Below are 16,449 nucleotides of genomic sequence, written 5' to 3' on the forward strand. Positions count from 1 at the left end.
CAAATTGATATATATTAGAGAGTACCAGCACCAGTACCAGTATTACACCTTCGTCGTCACATGGTTAAAGTTATGAAACAGTCAGAAAGGGTTTGGTTTAAAACACATACTGTTTTGTATATTACCTAACTTAAATGCATTACCTAAGTAAAAAAAAAAATCCATCCACCCGACCTTCCTCAACAGTGTAATTGCCAGGAATAGATATTTAGAAATGAACATCTTTAAAAAAGTATCCACAATGATTTAAAAAATGTTTTCAATGAATCTGGATTTACAGATTCATCAGCGTTCTTCCTGGCATTGTGGTTGCATATTATGTTCTCATTCTTTGAGCTGCAGTGCAGAGGCCTGAGGATGTCATCATGTGGTGCCACCAGACTTTTATTAATTATAATGACCAGGCTGATTCCATCAAACCAAAGCACTTTTGATCCATTTTGGGAAGTCAAGCAAACCGCGACAAATGTGAAGGGCTTTGGATTTCTGTTTATTGGTTTATAGATAAAACTCAAGAGGTGCTGTGACTTTTAGAAAAGTTTGATTTAGATTTTTTTTTTCTTTAAATCAGGATTCAAGCCATGGTTCTTAAACTTCACATATTGTATTTTCTCAATTATATCCAGTTGTCATGTTCGACCAAGCTTTCAAGATCAAGCTTTCAATTCATAGCAAGACGTCTCACATTTCCTATTGAAACAGGGATAATACAGTTGTAATTTTGTTGAGGATACTAATGTTGGCTGTTTTTTAGTGGATTGTACGTGACTCCTATTTGTTAATTGTGTTCATTTCTGTCAATAGATCTGTGTGTGTTTGTGTGTGTGTGTAAGATGGGTAAACTCTATTTGGTATGCCTAGCCACCAATATGTGGAACAACAATGCTAGGCTTCCATTGTCTTATGATACTCTATAGGGGTTAGCTGGCACGGCATATGAACAGATGTGTTTCAGATCATTGTTGTTATTTACCAGTGATAGGCTAGAGCTCAAGAAAATGTCCTCCTGTTCTGATTTATTCATTCGGACAGTGGATTTATGCAGAGACGCTGAAAACCTGGATCTTTTCTGCACGGATAGACGGGCAGATTTATTATTCATGAAGCTAATGCATTGTTTCTGTTGCTTTATATCTCTTTTTTGTTCTCTCATCCTGCTTTTTTGCTCCCTCCCTTCCTCTCGTTGGTGCACTGAATTCTCTCAGGCAAAGGTTGGCAGTTAAATGTCTGTGTTGAAATGAGAAGTTTGAAAGATGAAGCGCTATCTCTGTATATATATGTGTGTGTGTGTGTGTGTGTGTGTGTGTAAACTGATTTAAATCGCTCTTTGAGCCCTACAGAATGGCGCTTTAAATGTTAAATGGGGGTTGAAGCCTGCCTGAACTAATTTGTAGGGCTTTGCACCGTGTTGACATTTAAATGTGATAAGAATAGCAAACTGTACCGCCGACCTATTTTGAAGATGCTTTCGGAATACATTCACATCATCTGTGGCCTATAATTAATAAAAAAAGACAGGCCTCCCTCGCTCCAGATTTGATTATAATACAACCTTATAAACACACCAGGGATAGATGAGAGGAGACGAAGAAGAAGAAGAAGAACTAGGGGAGGGAAGAAAAGAGAAGAATTACAGGAATAAAAACAAGAGAAATGATGGGGGCAGGAATTAAGAGGGAGGTGGATTGCGAACACCTGGTCTTTGAGGCAGATTGCGTTGGCTGGCTGCTGTGCTATCACATTACTCTGATCCTGCCTCTCTTGTTTGTCAGAGAATTGAGGAGAGAGAGAGAGGGAGAGAGAGAGACAGAGGGAAAGAGAGCGAGAGAGCGGGTGGCGGTGTTGGGGGGTGGGGTCGGGGTCTGCGAAATCAGCATGCAAATAACACCACATTGTTAACTTAATCAGATACAGGGGGAGAAAATATGGAGAGGGATGGGAGGAGTGTGGGGGTGAGGGGAGAGTGGGGATTGCCAAGGAGGTGAGGCAGAAAGGAAGAGGGGTTTTGCGGTGATGGGAGACGGCAGAGGGCATGCAGATTATAACCACCCACACCCCAGCTCCACCTCTCACCACTGTCCACATCCAACACCCTGGGGCTGCTCTGGAACTCATGGAGGAGATGCTGTATGTGTGTGTGTGTGCGTGTGGAGAGAGAAAATCTGACTGAAACTGATGCAGCCTCTTCAGTTCTCCATCAAGTCCCAGGCACAAGCAGTTAGCAGTGAGCTAGCTTGTCTTGGCCAGACCCCCGGTCACAGACATTTTCATAATGCTACTGTAAATGTCAAGATATTTCTGTCATAAACAATAAAAGTTGCAAGGTCCAAGCAACCCTCAGCAACCACTTACACACTAATGACAGCAGTTGTGCCTCTTATAAATACAGATCACTCCACCCTAAAGGCCACAGCTGAACTGTTTTGGATTTTACTAATGTATTGTTTTACGTTAGCAGCCAATCAAATGGAAATACAGAGAGGAGAATATCTTCCCTGCACATTTCAATGTTTTACATTGACACATTCTGATATATATAATTCACAGCAGAGCATATCATTCCATTATAACATCCACATACACAGGAGTCTGTATGTCTGTGTGTATGAGTGTGTTCATATGCATGTGTTTGCATGTAAGACTATGTAAAGGGACAGTTACAGAAGAGTGTCTTTTGTGTAAGTTTGAATACAGAAGGTTTGTGTGTGTGTGTGTGTGTGTGTGTGTGTGTGTGTGTGTGTGTGTCCGTCTCGAGGGAGAAGTTCATACAGTGTACTACAGAGAGGTCATTTTTCATTATAAATATCCACTGCCTTAATGAACTTAGCCCCCCGCCAGAGCACACACTCACAAAAGTGTGTGTGTGTGTGTGTGTGTGTGTGTGTGTGTGTCTTTGTGTGTCTTTGTGTATGCGCTGTGTCTTTTTAATGAGTGTGTGTACTGTAGCCTTTGTAGTGGAAGATAAGTCAGTGACGATGCTGAAGGTCAGGCAGGGCAGAGAAGAATGAGAGAAATGCAGTGTAGCCGGGACAGACAGCTCCGAGCTGAGGCTCTGGTGAAGACAGACGCAAGGAATCCTGGGACACGGCCAGAGCATACCTTCAGAGACTGATACACACGCCACACAATGGTGCTACTATACTTGTGAGCACCTTTGTTGGCTGTTGATTTATTTGGCATAAAACTTAATGTAAATACAAATCTGAGTCCGATCTTCATCATATCTTAATCCTCATCAGTCCCTTTGCAAGAAGTGACTCCCAAACTTATTCATTTGATGGACGCGCATAGCCAGATGAACAGACAGATGAACCCTTCATCAGCACCACCTGTCATGTTCCAAATCTGTTCATTTAAATTGATTTTAAAGTGGATGTTGTCAAAAACTATTAAATAAAGCACAAAAGGGCATTTCAGCTATTAAAATTCATTCATGGCTCTTAGCTATATTCCAACATTTATCTTTTACTTTTAGCTCGTTCAGCCATTTATGCTCATGGCTTTCAGCTATTTTAACTGCTTATGAATTACTTTTAGTTATGACTTTCTCCCATTACTTTTAGCTTAACTGTCGAACTTCTCTGTTTAGATTACACCTGCTAGCTCAGGTGTTTATTTGTGCTTTTTCAGACGAGTTTCCCTACCCCAATAGAATTTCCCACGTACCGCCTGGCCAGACGTACTCTGGGGTACAGTGCACTCTTGGTTAGGAATCATTGCTTTAATGGGCTTATCTTTCTAGTGTTGCCAGGACAAAAAGTTCATACGCACGTAAAGTTGTGTTTATCTGTCCTTTTTGCACATTGTGAGCACACACAGCGTACCCAGGAGCCCAGGCGTGTCCTCATGATTTGTGCACTGGCAAGACTTTGAACATACTTGTGTGTGTGTGTGTGTATCCGTATGTATAACAGTGCATTTTGTAGTCCGGTTCAGAGGGAAGCCTGCAGGAAAAAAAAAAAAAAAAAAAACGCTCCTCTGAGGTTTCACCCAACTTCTCCTTCCTGCTTTAATCACGGCTGCTTTTCACTGAGGCGTTGGCATCAATGCCAAAGCTGCCTCACTGGCATGTCTCTTCCTCTCTCACTCTTTTTCTCCTTAATCATCTTTCATTTCTTTTATTTCCTCCTGTAAACCTTTTCATCCTCCTCCACTCCTCCCAAACCCCATCTCTGATCTTAAGAGCAGTCGCCACAGTGTTTTTCTGATAAAGCCTGATAGATAAACATGCTCTCTTATGTCCCTGAGGCCCTCCGCCCTCTCTCCTGAGAGCACACCCCTCCAAAGCACTTCCTCTGCTACAATTAGTCTGTAATAAATACACCCTGGCCTTAAAGTAGATAATGCTCCCTCACTCTCTTGCTCTCTTTCCGTTGTTTTATATTAAGTGCCACATTAGCTCAGCGTACATATCTGACTTTGAGGTGAAAGGAGAGAAAGAAGGCAGTGTGGTGATTTTTTTTTTGCTTTCTGTTCTTCCCCAGTCACGCCAAAAGCGCATGAGAACAATAGCAGTTAAAAAAGCCACTAAGAGATATTGTAACATATGCAGAGAATCGCAAGCATTTCCACACAAGGCTGAGCTGATGGCTTTGATAAGATTAGTTTGCTTTCTTAAACAGGAAGTGTGCTGCTTAAAGAAAAAAAAAAAGACACAGCATGGTTGCATAATAAGTTTAACTACTTCTCAGAGGGCTAAAGTTCCCTTCAAACTCTTCAGATTAACAAAAAAGAAGAGACACAGAAAGTGGGAGAGGAGAGAGATAGAAAGGGGGGAGTTTATCAAAGTGATGGAATAAAGAGAGATTTAACACGGTCATATTAAAAAGACATGCGGCAGTTTCAATATTTAAAAATCCCATTTGCTTCGACAGAAGAGCTTTTTCATTCAAGAGCATATGGCAGCAGTACCTGTATCCAGCCTCTCTCTTATCTCCCTCAAAGACAAAGAGAAAGAAGGAGTAAAGGGGTGGAGGGGGTGGGGGGAGCCGAAGAAAAAGAGATACTTTCAAACAGACATTCAGACATTGAAGAATCATTCAATTATCGGCAGCATGATGTAAAATAATTACCTGACTCGCTTCCTGTAATGAGTGCTGCTAATTAGCCACAGACTTTTGTTTTAGTTGAAAAAGGAAAGAGAAAGTCCCAAACTCCCAACAGCAGAGAAGCTGTGAAACGATATGTTGTATGTAGAGGTAGCACCCCATCCTTTCTCTTAACACAGACACACGTCGCACACGCACAAGCACACACAACTGTGACTCTGTACGAAAGGCTCAGTTGGCTTGAAGGCACAATTTACCTCCCAATGTATGCACACACAGCTCGCAGTAAATAGTCGAGAGTCGAGTCAAAAAAAGATCCTTCTTCTCTTAATTAGCTGTGTAACAATTAAAGTCTCCTCTTAGTAAATTGAACCTTTGTCTCCCTTGCCTCCCTAGTTTGATTTCAGCACCTGTCACAACAACCCCTCCCTTTACCACCACCTCCACCGCCGCCACACACCCACCACCATTACCTTCACCACCACCCCCCCTCGACTGTAGTCATTATGCAAAACTCTACCAGAATGCGCCCAGCATGAGCGGAAGAAAACAGCAATTATTTCTGATATTCTGTTATTTAGGCCGTATTGACATTCAACTACTTTCTCTTCTTCTCTGTTTGTCTCTTTCTCACTGGCACCACCTGAGAAACAGAGTGAGACTGAACTTGACTTTGTTTTACTCTCAAATCTTGAATCTTGCATGTCACTCTGCAAGAGACATAAAGGCAGCGCTGGCCCATAATGTGACCTACAGATTTCTTTGTGTCTGTGTGTGTGTGTGTGTGTGTGTGTGTGTGTGTGTGTGTCTGTTTGCAGCATTGACATGCAGCGCGGAGGGTGACCAGTGATGTAAGCTATAACAGATACACTGTGGTCATTGTCTCTCTGACCTCTTTCTTCCTGCTCACTAACCATGCGTGAGCGCTCTACACTGCCATGTTTGTTGTCTAAAACACACACACACAAACACATTCACACACACACACACTATTGTGCCCTGGTTTTCTGACTGATTTGATAGGAAGAAGAGTTTAGTCACCGGACACTGAGCAGACCAAACCACACAGGTACATCGCAAAACATTAAGGCCGCATTTTCAGAATGAGTTGAGGAAGAAGTTGATCTAAGAGGACTTTGAAAGTGTAAATTAAAGAGTCACACTTGGTAGAAATCGGACCAACAAATGAATTTGTATAGAACCACTATATAAGCATGAAGAAATAAAGCAAAAGGGGATTTCTAGAGAGAAGCGATAAAAAGCTTCAATCTGGGCCTGCAAAGATTACAAATAAACTGTCAGGAGGGAACAATGGATTATCCATCCTGTGGCACTTCATGGTGTTTCTCTATGTTGCCATGTTAAGGACCATGCTGGTGGTTTTTGGATGATATACATTCAATAGACTTTACTATTTCATTTTAAGACTTAATGCAATGAGTAAGACTTCTGCCTGTGTATCAGATATTTTTCTTATTCCAGGTAGCAATTGGTTTCCAATCATTGATTACACTGTGGTAATCAATGTTCTGTTTTTGTCAACATAACCTTTTTGATAAAGCAAATCGTTGCAGGTGAATTTGCATTATGTATGTTGTTATGTTGAAATGGTCGTCTTTATTGGATGTAGGTGCTATGATTTGTCGTAAAATCTTTACATTTGTGTGTATATATATATATATCCCGATATGTATGTGTGTGTGCATGTGTGTTGAAGTATCTTCTTTCAAAGATAATCAATGTTTCCCAGAAGGACAGCATGAGCAAAATGATAAATATCTATTTAATACCTAATGTCATTGCCTCTTCAGTGGCACACAACAACATTACCAACAGAATAGGCTGCAGTAGTTGCAGTATTAAAGCGGGATTGATGCAGTGTATAAGTATAACATGAGGCACGTTCACTGTCATTATCATGTCAATTACTATAATTTTTATTTATTTTTTGGCTTTCGCTCCTGTCACTGTGCTTCACTAAACAGAGACTGCTTAACAAATGTTTGCCGCTATTAATCCAACGCTCATCGCCGTGCTTTATTCGCTGCTGCAGGGGTCTGTCCACGCCGCTGCGACCGCTATTGTAGTGCACTCAGGAGGGGAGAGGTGCTCACAGATGTACATGCACACACACACACACACGCACACACACATACATGCATACACACACAGAGAGACATCTGCAGGTCACCATCATCAGAGTGGGAATAATACCAGGGATGGTTATCATAAAGGGAAGCTTTGAGCTCCCGCCCGTCTTGGGAAGATGATTTGGCTGGCCCGGAACAATGAACTGTGGGAATCCGCTTGTCCTGCATTGATCTTCCTCCCATGGCATCCCCTGCAAGGCTGTCAGAGCGACGGACAGATAAAAAGACCCACAACATTTTTCTTTCTCTCTCTCTCGCTCCCTCCCGGTGTCTTTCTTTTCTCTCTGTCAGGAGGGCTCCCACTGATCAGCGGGGATGAGCTGAAAGTTGAACTACCTGTTGACAGGACCTCTTAAACAGCCCTCAATGACATATTGTGCAAGAGAAAGAGGGAGAGGCAGAGGCTCCTGTTCATTCATATTTCTCACTGATCTATTGAGTCCGTGCTCTCATCAAGCCCTTGCTCCATTGCTGTTATTTTCTCTGCGTTGAAGTGGAGCAGGGTGTTATGTTAATCACGTTATTCATAAGTTTTACGTTGTTGGATACTCTGTGGTCATGTGAAACATTACGCCTCTTCTTGTCTTTCAAGTGTTGTGTTTTAGAAGGTGTCCTCTGCAAATCAGTCTCTAAGAATGTGCTTGGTGTGTTATTGGTGTTTTTGGCCAAGCAATCAGAGCTCTGGATCTTTCAAGCCACTGGAGAGACACACAATCACAAAAATCACAAGTTATTGTAAATATACTTGTTTATTGTTTTGACCTAAATAGGTGAGAGAAAAGAAAGAAAGAAAAAAAAACATCATCTCCATTTAAAATCAAAACTAATTGAGATCCGGCCATGTCCGCAGGTCGGCTCTTTTTCCCATTTAAGATAGAACAATCCATCTCTGAAGCTTCACTTCTTTTTGATAGTGTGGTTATGAGTTTTGATCAAGAGGCTCTAGGCATGGGATGGAGTTAGGATTGAATCTGGCAGGGGTTGTGTGACTGTCTTCCATGTGCAGTTCAGAGTGTTTTCGCCTCATTACAGAAAGTAATAATGCAGTGAAGTCAAAGAGCGAGAGAAGGAGAGGAAGGAAAACAAGGCAGATTTTTTATTGGATTAATTAGATGCCTTGCAAAGACCACCTGCAATAGAAACAAAACACAAGCCAGGAAGAATCTCATATCTGGTCTGTTCTACCTACCAAAGCACTAACTGTAACTAAACCAACTTTACCCAGAGGTAATTGATCTTTGAAATGACGAGGAAGCTCTGTTTGTACTTTGAAAACATACTTCCAGCTTTTGAATGGATCTGAATGTCCCTGCTGCTTGTGCAAATCACAAAGTATTTAGCATTCAACTCTCAGTCCACGTAACATATGGCAAATACCCCCATTGTCCCTTCAACATCAGATTGCTGTAGCTGCAACCCCCCCCTCGTCTCATTAATGATTTGGTGCAAATATGATGGAATTCAGCACATTGTGAATAATGATTGATTTGTTTAATGCAATGAATTTGTTCATTAAGACTTAATGAGGTATTGCTTTGTGATTAGTCAATGGGGTTTGTGTCGATACATGTCAAAATAACAAAGTAAAGTTCAACTAATGGCTTTTCGAGCTTTTACTTTCTCCCCATCTTGTCTTAAATGTCACAGCAAAGTTTTCTGACAACACTCAGGCCTGACAGTAAATTCAAGGCGTATATTCAGAAGTTTGTTTGAAATTGTTTGTTTTAATATGAATTTATAGTAGGTAGCCATTCCTAATATTCACACTGCCTTTCATATACTTCAGTAATTTATATGATTACAATTAGAGAGAAACACATATAAATGAATCCCTTTAGCATTTATGATGCATAGTGCTATTGATAAGACAGAAATGAACTGTGCACATTCAAATGCTGACTGAAATACACTTCCATTGTGTTACAGATACCACTTATAATTAAGCTGAGGCTTGAAGAGAAAAAGAGCAAAGAAGAAAAATGCATTTACTGAAACTGAGCGAAATCAGTTTCTGTGTGTGTGCATGAGTGTGCGGAGGATTTGGCGTGTGTACGGTGCACGTGGTGCTTTGCTGAATATTAAACCACAAACTATAAAGACAACAACTGAACTGTCGTGAGAAAATGCTAAAGGAAGTCTTTGTGGTTTTAGAGGTATCAGAGGAGCCAATAGTTTTAATGAGGCAGCATTGCTGCATATGCCAGGAAATGATAAGGTTATACAGGTTAGAATAACGGCAGATAGATACTGTACCAGCATAGCGCTACAGAGTGGATGTGCTGTTCATAGCGGAGTCTGCACATGCAACACAGCAATGGCAGAGACAGTGAGACATAACAGGGACAAAGTGGCAGCAAGTCTTTCCTTGATACAACCGGTAAGAATGACGAACCTGAGACTTGATCTTCTGAAAGCATAATACTGTTACATTAATATTACATAGAGTTGTTTGCTTCTGTACAGTTTATGGATATTTTGCACGAGACTCATAACAGTAACTGTTAGGATGATGTCAAAATAGAGAGAGGTGTTGATGTGATTTCTTGTGGGCAGCCATTTGATAGTCCTGGGTGAGTTGCGACATACTCGCTGTGTCTTTTAGAGGGCATGCGCATATTGAATTGTTGTCTGTAGTCAAAGCGTTGTGTTTGAGTGCATGTCTTTGACTATGTGTATGTGTTCCTACTTGTACACCACCCTCAAATTCCCTTGCATGTGTGTGTTGATATGAGCAGAGGGGGGATGTCACATAAGAAATGTCCTTTTTAATCAGGGGAAAAAATATAAAATGACTCGGGAGCAAGGCAAGCATATTAATGTGCCTCATTTGCATACGCTCGTCAGCCAGGATACGTTTATAAAAAACACAAACTGGATTCGTCAGTTCATTTCACATTATTCCATTGTCTATCTGCCTTTGTTATATGTTAAAGATAAAGGCAGAAATCAAATTGAAGAAAAGGGCAAGCTGCTATCTCCCCAAATGAGCAACAGCTCATCAGCCTAGTTTAAATCACAGATTTCTATTCCAAAAGGCAGCCGCCTCTGTAAAAAGGGCCCATTCAAATAAGGTCTTCTCCGATATAAGCACGCCTGGTGATGGAAGCTGGGGTGTCACATAAATACAATTTAAAACCTAAGCCATTTAAAGCAGTCCAACAAAGTTTTGTCTTTCCTCACATTTCTCCCCCAATATTATTCTTTCAATAAATGTACACACATATAGTATGCATATAGATTTTTGATTCAAGAATAAACTCTTATTTTTAGGCTTCTAGAATGCTTTTATTTCTTACACGAGCACAGCATTATTCAAGTCATATGACAGCATGATCATATGATCTGTCGCAAATTTAAGTAGGCTTTGACAGAAACATACTGTATCAAGCTGTTACACATAAGCCTGCAGAAACATAGCATGCTCATTATATTCTTGATGAATTCAGTCGAATTGCTTAAGATACTTGTGGGGAGACATAAGGAGAATTCAAAGGGCAGCCCACAAGTGTCACATTCCTTTAAACACAAGAGGAGACTGGTCACAGTGTCTAATTCATGTCCACAAGATAAGAATCCACCATCAACAGTGTGTTGGAGGGGCCAGTGGCTAAAAGAACAGGCACCCCTTATGTCTACTAACCTCCTACTGATGAGAGAGAGAGGGAAAAAGAGTGAAGACATTCAAATGAATGAGAAAACAAATGAGCCAAGCACAATCTAGAGTCCTCCATGCTTTAGAAACATACTGTAGGTGGAGAGAGAGACAGAGAAAGACAAAGTCTGGCGGAGCCTTATTACCCTTCATGCCTGTAAAATGTATATGGAACATGTGTGCACATATTTAATATGGGTGTGTCCCCTTGCTGCCAGATTGAGTCCATAAGCTGCCCAAAATGATCCCCTTTCTCTTAAAAGTGAACTTACCTAATCCAACTGCTTCACACTGCTGCTCCATGAAAGGATTTTTTGATGATTAAAATCATGCGTTATAACACAGTGGCTGCCACCAAGCAGCATACTAATCAGCTTAATGAGATATTATACAACATTTTGTTGACCAAAGCAGAACTGTGGTTATTGTTTCTGAGGGTTTGACCCCTGCCAGCAGCCAGAGGAAGTGTGCAGATAGATGTTTATACCTCTCCAGCTGGAGAGCAGATGGATCTGCATTAAAACCAATGTTATTCTTTTTTTCTGTTATTCATTCACTGATGTTACACATACTTTATGAACCTTCACTGACACTACAACATGCTCAGAAAACTCCAATATATTTCAGTAGCATTCCAACAACCCAGGATTACAGTATTATTCTGTGTGTCATACCAGGAAGAACAAATACACTAAAGTAACTGCTACCTGCTTTTTCCTCTCAGAGTTGAAGCTGTGCTTATCTGTTACCCATTTTTTCATCAACCAGTACATCTTTGGCATTGGGAACCCTTTCACCATAGCCCACTGTTGTTTTCTCAGTCCTAGAAACTGTAAGAGTTAGGTATGGAGAAGAAGACAGACAGAGAGAGAACTGGAGGAATAGAAAGGAGCAGAGGGAGAGCAAAGTGATTCACATCAAATGTAGCGCAGCTCTTTAATGGAATTTTGCGCCAAGACAAGTGTCGTGGCAACAAGATAAGAGTGTTGTGTTTACTGGAATAACCCCTTGGTTTTAAGTGCTATTGTTAATATCATAATTGTAGTATTGCGGTGGCTTCCCGACAATGCCGTTGCTCCGTTTCATTAAGGCGTGTAATTGGTGGAATTCTGATAGGATGGGCACAAGTAGCTTAATTATACACTGCTCACTGTGTTTACAGAGTAATTATTCCATCCAAAATGGTGTTACATTTTGAAAAAGTTCTAAGGAGTCACAGCATTTCTCCAGGCCCTTGGTGCCGACAACTCATGCAGTGCTCTATGCATCAAAGACAATGCATTTTATTTCCCTGTACTGGGTAACATAGCACAGGTGTTGTTTCCCGAAATGAAGTAAAACATTAGGCTTAAATGTGGTTTGATAATACTCTATTTGTAATCTGGAAAACAACAGCACATTAGCAGCCATCATGTATAGTATCTTTTACACACACACACACACACAAACACAGACATATGTATAATTATAAATTCCGTTATTTTTAACATTTTTGTATCCTTCTGTCTGTCTGGTTTTTCCAGGATGGAGGACTCTAGTTTGTGTCTTGGTGTGTCGTCAGCCGTGCCTGACGCTGATGCCCATCTGAGCAGTGCAGTGTTAAATGGCCGCTACCCCATCAGTCAAAAGCTTCATCAGCTTACTGCCCAGCTAGGACACGCCTTTCCTGACCTACACCGCCCACAACAGATCCCTGAAGAGAAAGCAGCCACACCTTTGGACGAGAAGACCCACCACGCAGCTCTGGCCAGTCAGCCTATCAGCAGTCAGATGGCCCTGCTAGCCAATCAGCTCAACCGAGACATTGATGCAGGGGCACTAAGTGGGTTGAATGGGCGTGTTGACCTGCAGCAGTTTCTCAATGGCCAGAACTTAGGCATCATGTCCCAGATGAATGATATCGAAGATGATGCCCGCAAGAATAGAAAGTATCCCTGTCCATTGTGCGGCAAGCGCTTCCGTTTTAACAGCATCCTGTCACTGCACATGCGCACACACACAGGAGAGAAGCCCTTCAAGTGCCCCTACTGTGATCACCGAGCCGCTCAAAAAGGCAACTTGAAGATCCACCTCCGCACCCACAAGCTGGGGAATCTTGGTAAGGGCCGTGGCCGTGTCAGAGAGGAGAATAGGTTGCTGCATGAGCTGGAGGAGCGGGCCATCCTGAGGGACAAGCAGATGAGAGGGAGCAGCAGTCTCCAGACAGCTCAAACACCCCACCTGGGCCTCAATAGCAGCTCTAACAGCCATCAGGCGCAACTAGGCTCAGCCTGTGGCCTCCTTCCCCCCTCCGGCCTTACCACTCCAGACACACTTTCCCAGCCTTCTTCTTCACCCAAGCCGGCTGGCACCCAGGATGAACAGTCCCTGAACCCAACTACAGGCTTCCGCTGCACCTTCTGTAAAGGGAAGTTCAAGAAGCGTGAAGAGTTGGACCGTCACATCCGCATACTCCACAAGCCCTACAAATGTACTCTGTGTGATTTTGCTGCTGCCCATGAAGAGGAGCTGATAAGTCACGTGGAGAAAGCCCACATCACAGCTGAGACCACACAGGGTCAAGGTGCTGGTGGTGCCGGCGGTACACAGATGGCCACTGAATTCCGCTGTGATGTGTGTGGCCAGGTGTTCAGCCAAGCTTGGTTCCTCAAGGGCCACATGCGCAAGCACAAGGACTCCTTTGAACACTGCTGCCAAATCTGTGGCCGTCGCTTCAAGGAACCCTGGTTCCTCAAGAACCATATGAAGGTGCATCTCAACAAGTTGGCCATCAAGAGCAAGCCACCACAGCCCAGTGAGCAGGACATGGCCGTCGTCAATAGCATGAGTAATCTGGCTCAGGAAGCTCATGCCAACCTTTATTCCCGCTACATCTCCTGTCTGCAGGGAGGCTTCCTTTCACCAGACAAACAGGGCTTGAGTGAGCAGCACCAAATGTTGGCTAAAGCAGGGATAGCCATGAAGGAAAAGGAGATGTTAGGGAAGCTACTGGGGCCAATGGCAGGAGGTATGGGCCATGGGCTGGGTGAAAATGAGAAACGCTCACTCCTGGGTTGTCTCAACCTGGTGCCACCACTCAAGTCAAGCTGCATGGAGCGCCTTCAGGCAGCTGCAAAAGTGGCTGAGATGGATTCCCTCAATAGCTACCAAGCCTGGCAGATAATGGCTCGTGGCATGGCTATGGACAGGGCTTTCATGCCGAAAGAGCAACAGCAGCAGCACCAGCACCATATACCCCCAGGGCAGGAAGATGAGATGGGTGGTGCTGGGGCCTTGGCTTCCTTCTCAAAGGATAAACAAGAGTACTCCTTGATTGCTTCCAGTGATAGCTCCAAGCAGAAGCAGCTCTCGGAGGCCTTGCAGGGATCCAAGGCTGCTGGTGGAGCCATGATGTCCATGAAAGAGGATGGAAGAGGCTTTGACAGTCACCGTGACTTAATGTCGCACCACAGTAGTGCTGAGGCTCCTGGAGCTCTGGCTGGCTTGGGAAGCCCAAACATCGACTACAGTCTCTCCAACCTCTCTGGCCTGAAGGAGAAGCCTTCGGAATGCCCCGACTGTGGCAGAGTGTTCAGAACCTACCATCAGATGGTTGTCCACTCCCGCATTCATGGCAAAGACAGGAGAAGCATTGAGGAAGCATTCCAGCAACAAGGTTTGGATGAACGCCGTGGCTCAGCCAGTGACCCTGAGTCCCAGTCCATCAGCCGCTCCACCACTCCCGGTTCATCCAACGTGACAGAAGAGAGCGGAGCTGGAGGAGGACACTCCCAGACAGGAAGCGTCCAGGATGACAGCCCGCATCCCTCCTCGCCATCTTCAGGTAAGAAAAAAAAATCAAAGAATGAATGACAACCACTTGGATTCATTGGTCAGTCTGTGGATAAAAGGATCAAAATTTTATCCCATTGACATACACTTGGGAGTTATGATTCCTTCTTTAATTCAGCGCAACTGTCTTACTGTCCAACAATTTTATCTACCTCGTTTGCACTAGAAATCACTTTAGTATATAGATGTGTGTGTATATATCAATGTGTCAAATCCATCTCTTTAAAAGGGAATGGAAAATACCCAGTGAAGAATCAGAGCCACGCAGTCCTCACATAACTGAAATACTTCTTTTTTCACTCACACAATGCTCATTATTCACACACCCTCACAGAGTGGTTTGCTTTTATGGGATATTTTCCACACACAAACACCCGCACACAAAGACATACGTACATACGTACACACACAGACATACCGACAGAGTTTTATTGAATTGAAGTGTACTTACTGTGCTTTGTGTATCTATACATATATATACAGATATAGATACACACACACATACAGCAAAGTGTGTACACTTCAATACAATTCATGTGCTATATATATATATATATGTGTGTGTGTGTGTGTGTGTGTGTGTGTGTGTGTGTTGTTTGCTACCAGTGACATTAAGCCAAACAGAAGACTTCAGAAAGCACATTCCAGGAAGAGACCTTCACTATTGCATTCACGTTTGCAGGTTAGCAGTCTAGATCCCTGTGGAACATGAGTAAAGATGAGGAGCGTAGGGACGAACTCGTTTTAACCACAGCGATTAATAAATGTCTTCAATAAACACGTTAGAGACAACCATACCCCTCCCTTCCCCCTTCGCAGCAAACACAGGCCGGCCGGGGCTAGATAAGTGTATGTTTAGTGGGATTAAGGGAGGCTCGTTGCTAATGATTACACAAGTTTTTAAAGGTAACTTTCGCTTGCTCCTCAGGGCACTATGCTGGCTTTAAGAAGCGCGTGCTGTAATTAGGTCACGACTATGCGATAATCAGCCGGTTTAAGCTAAACAAGACACTAATTAAAGATATACATATAAAGCAGGTCAAAAAATGGTGAACTTCATTTGCAAAAGACAGAATGTGCTTTTAAGTCTTTTGAGAAAAAATATATAAATAAATAGAAATATAAATCAGAGTGGCTTAGCTTAAGGCTGTAAGCAACTTAATTCCACCAGTGGAGACGAAATTGTTTATTTATTCACAGAGGCATGAAGTCCTTATCATGCGCGTGTAGTGTGATGGGTTTGAACATGGGACAGGCTATGTTTATTTTAATCTAAGAAATAATAACAGACAACCCCCCACCCCAATTAGGAATTAATGAAAATGAGAGTGAGATAAAAACCTATTTTCTTTATAGAGACTATTAAACATAACACTTTCTCAACAGGGTGGGGGTGTAGCCGATGTAATTATCTTCTGAATTTTAATGCTGGAAGTTTCTCTCTCCATCTCTGTCTCTCTCCCTTTCTCTCTCTCTCTGTCTCTGCATCTCTCTCTCTGTCTGTCTCTTTTTGACTCAAGCACTTTGAATCTGATGGGTTCAGCTTGTGGCGTTTCAACAATTTCAGAAGTACTGTATTAGCATCCAGTGTTTGGTGTACAAAAAAAAAGAGAAAAAAAAAGCAAATTAAAATAATAATTGACAAATAAAGCCAATAGTATTTACCACCAAATGCTAACAAAGCACAAAGAAATGCATGGGATTTAGTTGAGTGGTTAAATCTCACCCCCCAGGCATCATCTGTGGAGAAGGAGGGTATGATTAAAGA

The 16,449-nt window shown here is 42.5% G+C and overlaps 1 protein-coding gene across 6 annotated transcripts in view; it reads left to right on the plus strand.

Annotated features, from left to right (window-relative positions):
• Positions 1 to 16,449, plus strand: part of znf536 (zinc finger protein 536) — a 234,253-nt gene that overhangs the window by 100,273 nt on the left and 117,531 nt on the right. For all 6 annotated transcript variants that reach the window (XM_076733827.1, XM_076733745.1, XM_076733908.1 and 3 more), the window contains one exon: positions 12,374 to 14,673. In XM_076733827.1, coding sequence (XP_076589942.1) covers positions 12,375 to 14,673 — 2,299 coding nt within the window. In that variant the 5' untranslated portion in view covers position 12,374. The remainder of the gene's footprint in view (positions 1 to 12,373; positions 14,674 to 16,449) is intronic.

The sequence above is a fragment of the Chaetodon auriga genome, chromosome 1 (assembly GCF_051107435.1).
Source record: "Chaetodon auriga isolate fChaAug3 chromosome 1, fChaAug3.hap1, whole genome shotgun sequence".
Lineage (NCBI taxonomy): Eukaryota > Metazoa > Chordata > Actinopteri > Chaetodontiformes > Chaetodontidae > Chaetodon > Chaetodon auriga.